The 15018-nt window shown below is 36.1% G+C and overlaps 1 protein-coding gene across 1 annotated transcript in view; it reads right to left on the minus strand.

The window, feature by feature from the left end:
* LOC149799216 (sodium/hydrogen exchanger 9-like) overlaps positions 1-15018 on the minus strand; it is an 85959-nt gene that overhangs the window by 24748 nt on the left and 46193 nt on the right. Inside the window, exons 9-12 of the mRNA XM_089958484.1 lie at positions 14841-14929; positions 9837-9950; positions 6081-6192; positions 3283-3436 (exon numbers count right to left, since the gene is read on the minus strand). Coding sequence (XP_089814610.1) covers positions 3283-3436; positions 6081-6192; positions 9837-9950; positions 14841-14929 — 469 coding nt within the window. The remainder of the gene's footprint in view (positions 1-3282; positions 3437-6080; positions 6193-9836; positions 9951-14840; positions 14930-15018) is intronic.

Here is a 15018-nt window from a genome sequence, read left to right on the forward strand (position 1 = left end):
AAAATCTCTGATTTTACCATCAACACTTCACACATGAGCTAAAAGGAGTGCAATTTTTTTGTAACATTAGCTCAATTACAAGTGAGTTTTTACTCTGTGGATGTGTATAGACTGACTACTAGTGCAAGAACATTTGGTTTCATAGTTCGCCCTGTACAAGTAGGAAGAGAAGGCCTATTCCTCAAAACCTGTCACACTGTACAAGTAGGAACAGATGGCCTATACCTCAAAACCTGTCACACTGTACAAGTAGGAACAGATGGCCTATACCTCAAAACATGTCACACTGTACAAGTAGGAACAGATGGCCTATACCTCAAAACCTGTCACACTGTACAAGTAGGAACAGATGGCCTATACCTCAAAACATGTCACACTGTACAAATAGGAACAGATGGCCTATACCTCAAAACCTGTCACACTGTACAAGTACGAAGAGAAGGCCTATACCTCAAAACCTGTCACACTGTACAAGTAGGAAGAGAAGGCCTATTCCTCAAAACCTGTCACACTGTACAAGTAGGAACAGATGGCCTATACCTCAAAACCTGTCACACTGTACAAGTAGGAACTGATGGCCTATACCTCAAAACCTGTCACACTGTACAAGTAGGAAGAGAAGGCCTATACCTCAAAACTTGTCACCCTGTACAAGCTGGAATAGAGGGCTGATACCTCACAACTTGTCACCCTGTACAAGTAGGCCATATTTACACAGATACAAATCTGTTCTCAAGCCACAAATTCCATCTCCAGGGAAGATCAACATGATAAAATGTTCTGCACATGTACAGACCATCAACTAAAAGGCCAGAGGTTTCAACTTTGTATCCTGTAATGAAGCAGAAATTGATGTCACATGTGTGCTTACACACACACACACACACACACACACACACACACACACAAGCTCCATATTTTTTGTAAAAAGAACATGGATAACCAGTCAGCAACAGTACAATAACTCTATACACAGCTACATCTGACAATGGCCTAGCAGGTTTTTATTTGTTTATTTACAACACAGGTTGTAGCTTTAAAACCACTTATTTGGTCTGTACCCAAGAGGAAGATGCATATATCCATCCTACATGCAATACTGTCTGATTCTGTAACCCCTGAAACATATAACTTAGACAAGTCAGATATTTAGTGGCCCCAAATCCTTAATTAAACTGATGTAAATCCCTGATGAAACTGAAGCAAGTCCTTAATGAAATTGAAGCAAGACCTCAATGAAACTGATACAAATCCCTAATGAAACTGATACAAATCCCTGATGAAACTTATGCAAATCCTTAACTCATTTGGTCTTTGAGGTTTTTGTCGTTTTCGCCTGAAATGCGAGAAAGGAAAATTGGGGGGGGGGCAATTTTTGAATACATCATAATACATCAGCTTTCAACAGATTTTCCATGAGATTAATGCCTAGTTGTATTAGAAACATCGTTTTCCATTGGTTATTTTGCTTGTGCATGAACAGAAGGGTAAAAATTGGAGTTCTTGTTTCTTTATTGTTTTTTTTATTTTCACTTAATGGAACCATCATTTTCATATGGAGACCACTCTTTATTCCAAATGATCACCTTATCCTATTTTTTGTAAAGGTTCATCTGTCTGTGTGCAGTTCAGACCGGTCTGCCTTAGATCTGAGGCCAAAAGGTCTAAAATCCATTCACAAAATCGCATTCCGACCACAAGCAAATTTTGGGCGAAAAAAACCGGGTCCAAAAAATTATGTTTTTCCCTCTGTATTTTGTAGTGCAACTAGAACTTCCAGATTATTTGGTATCATTGTAGAGCTATATCTGTCTGCTTTCTTGTAATACCACCCACTTCGGTGTATCTTAAATGACCTTGATCCTGCAGAGCTTGGAAATAGGGTACAGCCTCATCACCCTACAGGCAGGATTGGGGCCAAATGAGTTAACCAAGTTTAGGGAAATTTCTTAGAAATTGTCAAAGAATGTCTATTTTTGTAATTTATGTTTAATACTGATGCACAAATGATCAAATAAATAAGTAATATTCAGATCTGGTGATGTCACCAAAATTCTCCCATTAACTCATTCTGCCCCAGAGTTTTTGTCATTTTTGCCTGAAATGCGAGTAGGAAAGACATTTTGGGTGCAATTTTTAAATACATCGTAATACATCAGCTTTCAACAGATTTTCCATGACACTAATGCCTAGTTGTATTAGAAACATCAGTTTTCCACTGGTTATTTTGCTTGTGCATGAGCAGAAGGGTAAAAATTGGAGTTCTTGAATTTTTTATTTTTTTTATTTTTGCTTAATGGACCCATCATTTTCATATGGAGACCACTCTTTATTCCAAATGCCCACCTTATCCTAGTTTTTGTAAAGGTTCACCTGTTTGTGTGCAGTTCATACCAGTCTGCCTCAGATCTGAGGCCAACAGGTCTAAAATCTGGACACAAAATCGCATTCCGACCACAAGCAAATTTTGGATGAAAAAAAAAGGTCCAAAAAATTATGTTTTTCCCTCTGTATTTTGTAGTGCAACTAGAACTTCCAGATTATTTGGTATCATTGTAGAGCTATATCTGTCTGCATTTTTGTAATACCACCCACTTTGGTTTATCTTAAATGACCCTGATGCTGCAGAGCTCGGAAATAGAGTACAGCCTCATCACACTTACAGGTGGGATTGGGGCCGAATGAGTTAATGAAACTGATGAAAATCCTTAATGAAATTGAAGCAAGATCCTAATGAAACTGATGAAAATCCTCAATGAAACTGATGCAAATCTCTGATGAAAATGATGAAAATCCTCAATGAAACTGATGAAAATCCTCAATGAAACTGATGCAAATCCCTAATGAAACTGATGCAAATCCCTGATGAAACTGATGCAAATCCCTAATGAAACTGATGCAAATCCCTGATGATACTGATGAAAATCCTCAATGAAACTGATGCAAATCCTTAATGAAACTGATGAAAATCCTCAATGAAACTGATGCAAATCCCTGATGAAAATCCTCAATGAAACTGATGCAAATCCCTAATGAAACTGATGCAAATCTGTAACTGCATCTATGAAAGATCACACACATTTCAAACCTCTTTCTTGGATTACAATGTATGTTTTGATGGAACAGCCCTTACTTCATCTGAAGCCGTTGGGTGTGGTACAACCTCCAGCCATAATCAAATCACAGCACTGTTATCATGTTCACAAGCATCATCAGCTATGAAGCCTCAGCTCAAATTCAAAATTAAATTTTTTAACACTGCAGTGTGAAAAATAATCTTACCGAATTTGTAGCCATTGTAACATGGGGGTGGTAAGGCCTCCACACAGTATCACAGTTACCAGCACAATCATCATGGTGGCAACCACCATCAGTTGGTGGGCTTCTGATTCTACATCCCTTATGGACAATGCAAAGGCTAAAGCACCTCTTAGGCCTAGAATATTGAACACAAATATTAATTACATTATGTCCTGTGATGGACTAAATGATCCTGAATAAACTCATTATTCAGAAAATAACATACATAATACTGATATACATAACAATATGCACTGCTTATCCTACTACCCTATGCTTAAGAACTCACAATTTTTGTAGTACTTGTGCTAGTACTCTATGGTTCACATCTCTCAATTTTTATATTACTTGTGCTAGTACCCTAGTACTTGTGCTTGTACCCTATGGTCCACTACTCTTAATTTGTATAGTATTTATGCTAGTGTTATGTACATTTAATTTGAATTATTTGTTGAAATTTTTTAATGATTATATGTTATGTATCTGCAATTTGTACTTCACCTTGTCCAAAATAAAGTTCATGGTGTACCTGACCAGTGACATTTATCTTGTAAACAACAAAATACATAGCTTAATATTTCTCTATCATTGTGAAATAAATATTCAAATCATTACTATTTGTAAATATGATCACTTCAATTTGAGTTTGTTACGTATATCTGATTTAATATATATTTATTATAATTTAATTGTTTGTCAGTTTTAAATATTTTTATATATTTTTCTTACATGCTATTGTAATGTAAATTTATTTACTAGAGATGATACTTTTTCAGAAAGTTGTTTGACCTTGATTGTTAGTTTATAAACACCAGGTGTTGATCTAAATTCTGACCTTGATTAAATTAGTAAACAAAGTTCTATTTTATTTTAAAATGATTGGCTGTTTCCAAGGTCATGATGGGCCTACATGGTTTAAGATGTAAACAACTTTTTAAAATTATTTATTTGAGAGAAAATCATTGGTCAAGACCATATTCTGTGTACCTGATATAAACATGATCACATGACCCCCCCCCTTTTGATTTCGTAATTCTGGTTTTTCCATAACTACGCATCTGTTAGTTTTAATAGAGATGTGTAGAGAGAGATTTCTCAGCTTTGGGATTTTTCAAACTGATGTCAAATTAATTTGTTGTAGCCAAATTTTGAGTTAATTATCTTCAGATCATTTGGATTTCAAAAGGATTAATTCTTTATTCTCTGGAAATATTTGAAGAGTGCTCACACAGATTTTGGAAAGACATTGTTTACAAGTTTAATCTGGATTTCCAATACTGGAGTGCCATTATTTGTATTTCTACAAGGAACTGTAGATAAGCACAGTACTGACTACAGCATATGTCATCGTCATCCATCTTGGATTTTACATCAGTATTCAAATTTGAAATTATTAGAACATTATTACTAGGACTTTTGTAATTTAATTTGTAGATTAAGATTAGATTTTTGGATTTGATTCTTGAAACCGTAAGTTCTTCTCCTTTTTCATTTTTACAGAATTTTCCAGGAAAATAAATTATTTGTTAAGTTTTAAAAAGCTTGTTGTTTCACTCTTTCTGTGTTATTGTTTATTTGAGCCTAAACACATAACAAGTTAAAGATAGTCTTGATTCTGACTTTAGAAACATCTAGAATGTAAATTTTTTCCTATATGTTCACCAAGTATTTTCAGAAAATGGTAATTGCGACCTAGGTCAAAAAAAGGGTATATAATCTTGCTTGCTTAAGAATTATTCATTCTTGCCTTAACATCTGAAGCAGAGTCAGCCTTATTGTTGTGTTCACTTTTTCATTTTAGTGGATTTATTTATTCCAATTATTATTCACGGGAATTACAAAGTTATACAAAATATTTTTTGGACAGAAACATTAATTTGGAGTTATAATGAATTTTGACAAGGACATTTTTAATTATATTATCATAATACATTAAATGACTGTTAACAAACTGCCACACTCCAGCCCAATGGCACATCAGCATGCTAAAGACTACAGGCACATCAACACTTTCAATATTTAACTTATTTGGAACACAACTGGAATTCAATTTGGAACTTCATACATTTGGACTTGTGATAGAACTTTTAGGACTATTTCGGATTTAATTCACAATTATGAATGTTCATTTTAAAGTTTTACTTTGTATTGTAGGGAAAAAATGATTTGTTGACTTTTACAAAATTTGTAGGGTTTGGTTATTTCTGTTAATTAGTTTAGGACCACAGAGTCATAACACATGTACCTATGTTCCATTACGCTCAGTTTGTGTAGTACTTATGCAAGTTCCCTATGGTCCACCACAGTCAATTAATACACCAGTTAATATCAGTAACTTAAAGTCCACTACTCCCAATTTGTATAGTACTTAGGCAAGTACCCTATGGTCCACTATACTCAATTTATATGTTACTTAATGTTAGTACCATATGGTCACTACCCTCAATTTTGTATTAAGTATCAAATTTTGCAAGGGTTGACACATCAAAGGTGTTCTTATATGCAAATCTTACCCTCAAACATCAAACATATTCTTGAATGTAAATCTTACCTGCAAACATCAAAGGTATTTTCTCAAAACAAGTCTTACCCGCAAACATCAAAAGTATTCTTGAATGCAAATCTTACCTACAAACATCAAAGGTAATCTTACATGCAAACATCAAAGACAACCTTACCTGCAAACATCAAAGGTATTCTTGAATGCAAATCTTACCTACAAACATCAAAAGGCAATCTTACCTGCAAACATCAAAGGTATTCTTGAAAGCAAAATTTACCTGCAAACATCATCATATGCTGCATCTTAAAATTGATCTTCTTTTTCCTTGCAGCATTCAGAAGTAGGCTCAAGGGGTAAATGTTAACTATCCTGGCTACAATAATAGCAAACTAATTGTCATTAAGGAAAATTCTGAAAAGATGCATGGTAGTTATGGATACTAAATACCTTCTAACATAAAACCCTTTCACACAACCTGAATTTTGGTTAGCTGTCATGTCAGAATGAAAATAATTACTTGAAATGATGTATGTACTTCAGTAGATAAATACTGTTTCCACTACTGCATAGTTTTCATTGATCCATGAGTGATGATACCTCTTTTCAAGTCATTATTTCATGATTAAAATTTGCAATTTCTCATACACAATTAGCAACCAACTGTAATAAAGATCCCAATCTGCTGTAACATAATGCACATGCAGAGTGGGGTCTATGCCATGCACACTAATTTGTAAGCAGAACGAAAGTGAAGACCTTAATTTGTTGACACATTATTTACCACATGATCTGGCCGCTCCATAAAGACTGTCTTATACTGAAGTGCTTTATTGTGTGATCCATGACAATATCTGTGTTATAGCAAGGACTGTCTTTTATCATGGTGCCTTATTGTGTGATCCATGACTATATCTGTGTTATAGCAAAAACTGTCTTATATCGAGGTGTTTATTGTGTGATCCATGACTATATCCGAGTTACAGCAAGGACTGTCTTATATCAAGGTGCTTTATTGTGAAATCCATGACTATACCTATGTTACATAGCAAGGATAGTCTTATACTGATATGCTTTATTGTGTGATCCATGATTATACCTATGTTATATAGCTAGAACCATCTTATATCGGGGTGCTTTATTGGAAGATCCATGACTATATCTATGTTATAGCAAGGACTGTCTTATATCGAGGTGCTTTATTGTGAGATCCATGACTATACATATGTTATATAGCAAGAACTGTCTTATATCAAAGTGCTTTATTGTGAAATCCATGACTATACTTTTGTTATATAGCAGGGGCTGCCTTATATTGAGGTGCTTTATTGTGTGATCCAAGACTGTACCTATGTTACATAGCAAGAAGTGTCTTATATCAAGGAGCTTTATTGTGAAATCTATGACTGTACCTATGTTATATAGCAGGGGCTGTCTTATATCAAGAATCTATATTGTGAGATCCACAACTATTTTATAGTAAGGACACTGAAGTGTTTTAAAGCTTCTCCATTGCAGCAACGAAAATAATTTGTTTTGCAAAACCACAATGTAATAAATGCATTCACAGTCCATTTACCACAATGTAATAAATGCATTCACAGCCCATGTACTAATTATAATGACTCTTCTTCAAAATGTGTCTGCTGCAATTATAGAGCAAATAGCTTTTGTAAAATAAAATTTGCTATTTTAAAATCTCCATAATTTTATATGAAAATTAAATTACTTCCTGAAAAACCATTTGAAACTGAGTTTTTTTTATCTTATGTTTTCATGAAATTTAAGTTCTGAATGTTTATTTTTATAACTGGATTTATATGATATTATTAGCATTCAAGACCAAAATGAAAAGCGATCCTTCAGTGGAGACCAAAAAAGAACAATGATCCTTCGATGAATACTAAAATGAGCCATGATCCTTCAGTGAAGACTGACATTAACTATGAACCTTCACAGAAGACCAAAATGAATATTGTTCCTTCAGAGAAGACATTGCAAAATGAACAGTGATCCTTCAGTGAAGACCAAAATGAACAGTGATCCTTAAGTGAAGTCATTTAGAAGCACATCTAAGAATTTTAGTAGGAAGAAAAATGTAAAACAGCAAAACTTGAGAACTTGAGAGTCATGAAAATAAATGACTCTATAATATATAAAAAAACAACCTCCAATATATGTAATGATGACAGGAAACTAACTTAAAACATTGATAAATTATCATGACTCCAGTTAGCATATAAGCAAGTACTGAAGCACTTTAGGACTTTCCAAACAAAGAAATGGTTACTGATGCCATACATACTCATTTAAAGGTCAGATCCAACTGAAAACTGCAAAGACCAAGATCTACTGTGGCATAATGTGCCAGAAGATCTGAGTCTATGCACTTTATTAGGATTAGTCAGTAGCACAAACAAGACAGACCCTGATCTGCTGGCACATTATATGATGGCAGGACAGGGACTATGCTGTTTGCAGTTGGACTTGACTTGTACATGAATACATGGTACTAGTGTTACATATAATAATAATAATAATGAGGACTTTGTATAGCGCCTAATCTTTAGAAACTCAAAGCGCTTTACGACATTAGACAACACCTATAAGACAAGAAACATAATATTATTATTACAAAAACAAACAACACGAAATTAGAAAAACATTAAAAAATAAAAAACATGCTGAGAATATTTCAGGTAGGAAACATTATTAGGTCTTTAAGTTTGTTCTTGCAGTCGAAATAAGTGAGTTTTGAGAGCCCTCTTGAATGTGATCAGTGTCTTTGTGTCTAAGTTCAGTGGACAATTCATTCCACGTTGCTGGGCCCTGGTATACAAAAGAACGCTGTCCATGTGACTTTGTTTTCATAGTGGGAATAATGAGTATACAATTGTCAGAAGAGGAGCGTAAAATATCTTGCTGGTGTGTACACATGGGTGCAGTCAGACAGGTATGTTGGATTAAAGTCTGACAGTGAAATGTAGCACAGAGAACAAATTTTGTGTTTGATTCTGGATCGAATGGATAGCCAGTGTAGGGTACAGAGCAGCGGGGAGGTGTGCTTTGATTGTGGTACTCTAAGTATGATCCGAGCAGCTGTGTTTTGAACTTTTTGAAGTTTCTGGAGTAGATATTGAGATGAACCAGACAGAATTGAGTTACAATAGTCCAGTCTTGAAAGTACTAATGAACACACAAGTGTTTTAGTGGCATCAACTGAAAGATATTTGCAAATTGAGCTGATGCATCTCAGCTCAAGATATGCAGCCTTGCATATGTTCATGACATGTTGGTGCAATGCGAGAGTACTGTCCAGAGTAACACCTAGGTTTCATACTGATTGTGTGAATTTAATGTTGGCGTTACTGATATTTACTGTTTGAGGTAAAGGATGTGAATGAGAAAGTCTTTGTGTTGTGATCAGAATGGCCTCAGTTTTATCATCATTCATCTGCAGCTTGTTACAAGTCATCCATGATTTCACATCAGAAATGCACCTCTCTACACCTTGGATGGTAGCATCAACTTCAGTTGGGTGGCTAGATTTGTATATTTGGGTGTCATCGGCGTACAATTGGTGAGACAGTGGATGATGATCTATGACACCTGAGAGCGACTGAGTGTACAGAATGAAGAGAACAGGTCCAAGAACAAACCCCTGTGGAACACCACAACATAGATCAACTGGGCTGGAGTGTATTCCATTTGCAGATACAATCTGTGTTCTGTTGACCAAGTAGGACTTGAACCACAGTAAGGCTGTATCATGAATGCCAAATACATGCTGGAGACGGTGAAGTAATATATCATGGTCTATTGTGTCAAATGCTGCAGACATATCAAGGAGGGTGAGGACTGTAATCTTTCCGCTATCCAACGCAGAGACAATGTCATTAACTACTTTTAGAAGAGTTGTTTCAGTACTGTGGGAAGGGCGATATGCAGATTGTACATTGCTAAAAAGACTATTTGAATTTACATGAGATACAAGCTGGGATACAACAACCTTTTATATATGAACACAAAAGGATACAAATGCTGCAAATATGAAGCCAGGATCCCACTTTGTCTTTTGTAGAGTAAACACAGAGACACCAATGTACAGGAATACAAAATTCTCTGCCAGGAAGTTACCAATTTCAAAAAGCTGAAAAAAGATCACATATCTGTCAATAATATTTTCTAAAAATGATCTTATTCAGGCAACTATTGCCTGATTTAAAAGCACCAATCAATGCAATGTAAAACAAAAGAGATATTTTGATCCTGTACTAAAAGAAACATTTATTCCATTAAAGGGCAATTTCTCTGTAATAACAAGAAGAAGCCACATGGCTGATATATACCCTACAGCAAAAGGCCAAAAGTATGGATTTGTATGCAATATATAAGCATGTATACAACTGAATGCGGGTGTCTTTCTTGGTCCACTAGTGTTAAATGTATGTCAAAGAACTCCATTCACTACAATCTGCTCCATAATGCCTTAAGTTCTGGGGTCATAACTCCTCTAAATGATGACTTGGAATGCTTGAAAACCAATTCCTTCAAGGAATCATCTAAAATCAGGCTGTCCATGACATGTGCAATGATTGGTAAGCTTTGGTGGTTATATGACACTAGAATGGACACATACATAGATAGATCGACGGATGGAAAGAAATGTTAAATCTTTTAAAATGGTCCCCAGGAAACTAGTACATGTTAGAAGTCCTCATTTTAACAAATGTGTACATTAGAAGATCATAATTTTTATGATACATTTTTCTCATTTATCAACAAGTATGTCCATGAAAGTGTTAATCTGTAAACCTATGGGGACTTGAATTATAACAATAGGGACCATGCATCGTAACCAACAGGGACCATGCATCATAACCAATAGGGACCTCACATTATAACCTATAGAGACCATGCATCATAACCTATAGGGACCATGCATCATAACCTATAGGGACCATGCATCATAACCTATAAGAACCTTGCATCATAACCAATAGGGACCTCACATCATAACATATAGGGATCATGCATCATAACCTATAAGGACCTTGCATCATAACCTATAAGGACCTTGCAGCATAACCTATAGGGACCTCACATCATAACCTATAGGGGACCATGCATCATAACCTATAGGGACCTTGCACCATAACCTATAGGGACCATGCATCATAACCTATAAGAACCTTGCATCATAACCGATAGGGACCTCACATCATAACCTATAGGGACCTCAAATAACCTATAGGGACCATGCATCATAACCTATAAGAAACTTGCATCATAACCGATAGGGACCTCACATCATAACCTATAGGGACCTTGCATCATAACCTATAGGTTCCCTGCATCATAACCTATAGGGACCATGCATCATAACCTATAGGGACCATGCATCATAACCTATAATGACCATGCATCATAACCAATAGGGACCTCACATCATAACCGATAGGGACCTCACATCATAACCTACAAGGACCATGCATCATAACCTATAGGGACTTCACATCGTAACCTATACGGACCTTGCATCATAACCTATAGGGCCCTCACATCATAACCTACAGGGCCCTCACATCATAACCTATAGGGCCCTTGCATCATAACCTATAGGCCCTCACATCATAACCTATAGGGACCTCACATCATAACCGATAGGGCCCTCACATCAATACCTATAGGGCAATTGCATCATAACCTATAGGCCCTCACATCATAACCTATAGGGACCATGCATCATAACCTATATGGACCTTGCATCATAACCTATAGGGACCTTGCATCATAACCGATAGGGACCTCACATCATAACCTGTAGGGACCATGCATCAAACCTATAGGGACCTCACATCATAACCTATAGGGACCATGCATCATAACCAATAGGGCCCTTGCATCATAACCTATAGGGCCCTCACATCATAACCTTTAGGGCCCTCACATCATAACCTATAAGGACCTTGCATCATAACCTATAGGGTCTTTGCATCTTAACCAATAGGGACCTTACATCATAAACTATAGGGCCCTTGCATGATAACCTACAGGGACCTTGCATCATACCCTATAGGGACCTTGCAACATAACCTATAGGGACCTTGCATCATAACCGATAGGGACTGCACATTATAACCTATAGTGCTCTCGCATCATACAGCTATAACAATCTATCTGCCAAACTCATTAATGACCAATTTTTTCTAGTAAAATATGTTTCTTTGAAAATACTTACCCAATCATAATACCTTAGCAGTACTACCACTACCTCGCAAATCCAGCCCTCCCATGTGGTGGTCGGGAAGAGTGATCTCCCCTTACCTATAAGACTCAGACCTGCCAACCCTGATGAGTCTGTCTCAGTAAGGCAATTGATTTTTTTCCATAAGTTTGAGCAGTTTTCAGTAAGGTGTAACAAAATATCATAAACTGCTATTGTAAAGCTGGAAAACATAATTAAAAGTTTGGTATTCAAAATGTGCAGTGAAGATAAACATTATGTTCAACTGAAAAATTGTAAAGTACATGTAGACTTTGTTTACCACTTGTACAGTTGCACAGATTTTAGTTCCAAACCCTATGCAGCTCCATGGCTTGTTGCTGTCTCTCAACTTGATGTAATTCTTGGAAATTCTTTTTTCCATTTCACATGATGGCGGCAATCATATTTCCCACCATGAGTCATACTCAAATTGGCATGTGTTTGTGTGTGTGATTAGTATTTTTAACGTAGCTTTAACAATTTTTCAGCCATATCGCCACGATGTCTGCAGTGTGGCAGTTTATAGCGATGTCTAGCACTGGGGCATCATGCCGCACACATGTAGCATGATGTCTCACCCAGTCACATTATCCTGACACCAGACCAACCAGTCCTAACACTAACCTCTTAATGCTGAGCACCTAGCAAGGCAGCTGTTAGCACCATTTTGTAAGTCTTTGGTATGACTCGATCAGGGTTTGAACTCACGACATCCTGATTCTGAGTCAGACCCTCTAACCAAATTGTCATGTGATGTCCAATAAACATAATTGTGTCCCTTCCAGCTTTTATTCACAAGAATCTGAATAATCTTCTTTATTTTCCCTGTGTTGATTCTTTAGACTTTTCAAGAGGCTTATTTTCTCTTTTGTCTTAAACATGCATCGCTTGCTGGATGCCATTAAAAAAAAAAGTCTATGATTAACAGTTTAATCACGCAGTTGCTTCCCATGAACAAATAGGTGCAGTTTAAAGTGTCTAATACGCTGCTGTAAAGTTAGTCTGGTTCCCTGACCAATTTCACTAATTCTAATATGAAACCTGGATCCAAATCAAACACGGATGAACAAATTTTCAAGATTTTTCGGCAATGATCATTTTTCTGTAGGTTTTGCTTTTATGCCTTAAGTCCATATTTTAAGGGTAATTTTCATAAGACTTACGGCAAAATCGGAAGAGTTGGTTGTTGTTGTTGTAGGGTTTAACACCATTTTTCAGCACACGATAGGCTATACATGGCGGCCAGTATTAATGGTGGAGGAAGAACCCAGGAAAACTCAGGAAAGAACCACCGACCAACGAGAAACTACTGGCAAGCTTTCTCACATATCCACATTAGCCGAATCCGAGACTCGAACCCACGCTGACAGAGGTGAGATGGCAGTGATCCGTAACGAAGAGCGCTTTAGACCACTCGGCCACTCTGGGCCCCATGCAAGAGTTGGCAGGTTTGTAAGACTTGTTGGCAATGAGTAAGTATATATCAGTTAATACTAATGTAACTGTGAGGAGGCTGGGAGTATGTATTTGTATTATGATTGGGTAAGTATTCTCAAAGAAACATATTTTACCAGAAAAACATAAAGCATGTCAATAACATTAGGTTATAGATTTAAACACAAACTTTTGCACAATATTTACCAGAATATAAAGTTTTTAGTTATATAAACTGAACAATGGCAATATTTGCAACTATTTTATTAGCAAAATCTTAATTTGATCAACCTTTTGAAGATCAAACTTTTTATAAATTCATTATCTTTCCATAAAAGAAGAATCTGTAAGTCATTCTTGGTGTAGTTTCCTATTTAATAATATAAAGTATGTTTAATGTCAATTTTTATTTTTAAGTACATCACTGTCAGGCCCTAGTGTATGACCAGGGATATGTGATTCTCTGCAGTTGGGTAATGTTGCATAATGATAGTAGTCCTTTACACCTAAACCATAAAGGGCCATAACTCCCATCAAATCCATTTGAATTTCTGCTGAAATAAAGCTACAAGCCAACAGTTACTCATTCATATTCCTTTATAAGCTTTGAATACATGAATATGGATGGATACATATCGTAAGATTGCAACAAATTATGCCAGGTCTTAACTTCAAATGCTGTCACCCAATGGAGTTTTGGGAATTTTAAATAGACCTGTTATGTTCTCCTGAATGTGCTAGGCAGCAACAAACAAATGGAAGCAGTAGTTCTGGCAATTCAGTGGGTAAAGTGCTGGTTAGATTCCTTCCATCAGATCAGCCTGGTGTGTCCTTACACCAACTGTCCAGGCACTAAATAACCAACGTGTGTTGCTGTGCCATAAAATCCGAAATACAAACAAAACCTGATCTTATGATTTATAGTATCACATGACTTTCAGTTGCTTTATCACAAAGTTTTAAAATACAGTCTATACTTGTTTATAAGTGAAGTCCAACCGTAAACTCAGAGATTAAGATCTGCCATCACTTAACACACTGGCAGATCTAGGTCTATGCAGACTGTCAGAAGTAATCAGGATAAAGAAAAAAAAATAGATTCTGATCTGTCAATGGATTATGAGATGGCAGATCAAGGTCTATTCAATTTGCAGATGGACTTGACTTGTATGCGAGCATTATATGGTATTCAATGACAACAATGGTGGTGCTGTCATTGCCAGCAAAGTGATTACTATGTGTAGCTATCCACTAATGAAGAAAAGACAAAATTCAAATTAATCTATCAAGCATAGTGTAATCCTTTAAAAAAAATCCAAATGGAGTAGGTACACTGACCTGCTTTGTTCTTTGTCTGGACTCAGAAGAGAGGTTATTGTATGTGTAATGGGCTTGTGTTATCCCACAAAACAGAACTGCTACAATGCCTGCAAAAGAAAAGGCCAAAATGTGAAAAAAATACAAAGTCCTTATATCAGACTTAGAATTTAACATGTGTTTCCAAATTATCTGACAC

This window comes from Sinohyriopsis cumingii, chromosome 5 (genome assembly GCF_028554795.1).
Source record: "Sinohyriopsis cumingii isolate HCF-2022 chromosome 5, ASM2855479v2, whole genome shotgun sequence".
Lineage (NCBI taxonomy): Eukaryota > Metazoa > Mollusca > Bivalvia > Unionida > Unionidae > Sinohyriopsis > Sinohyriopsis cumingii.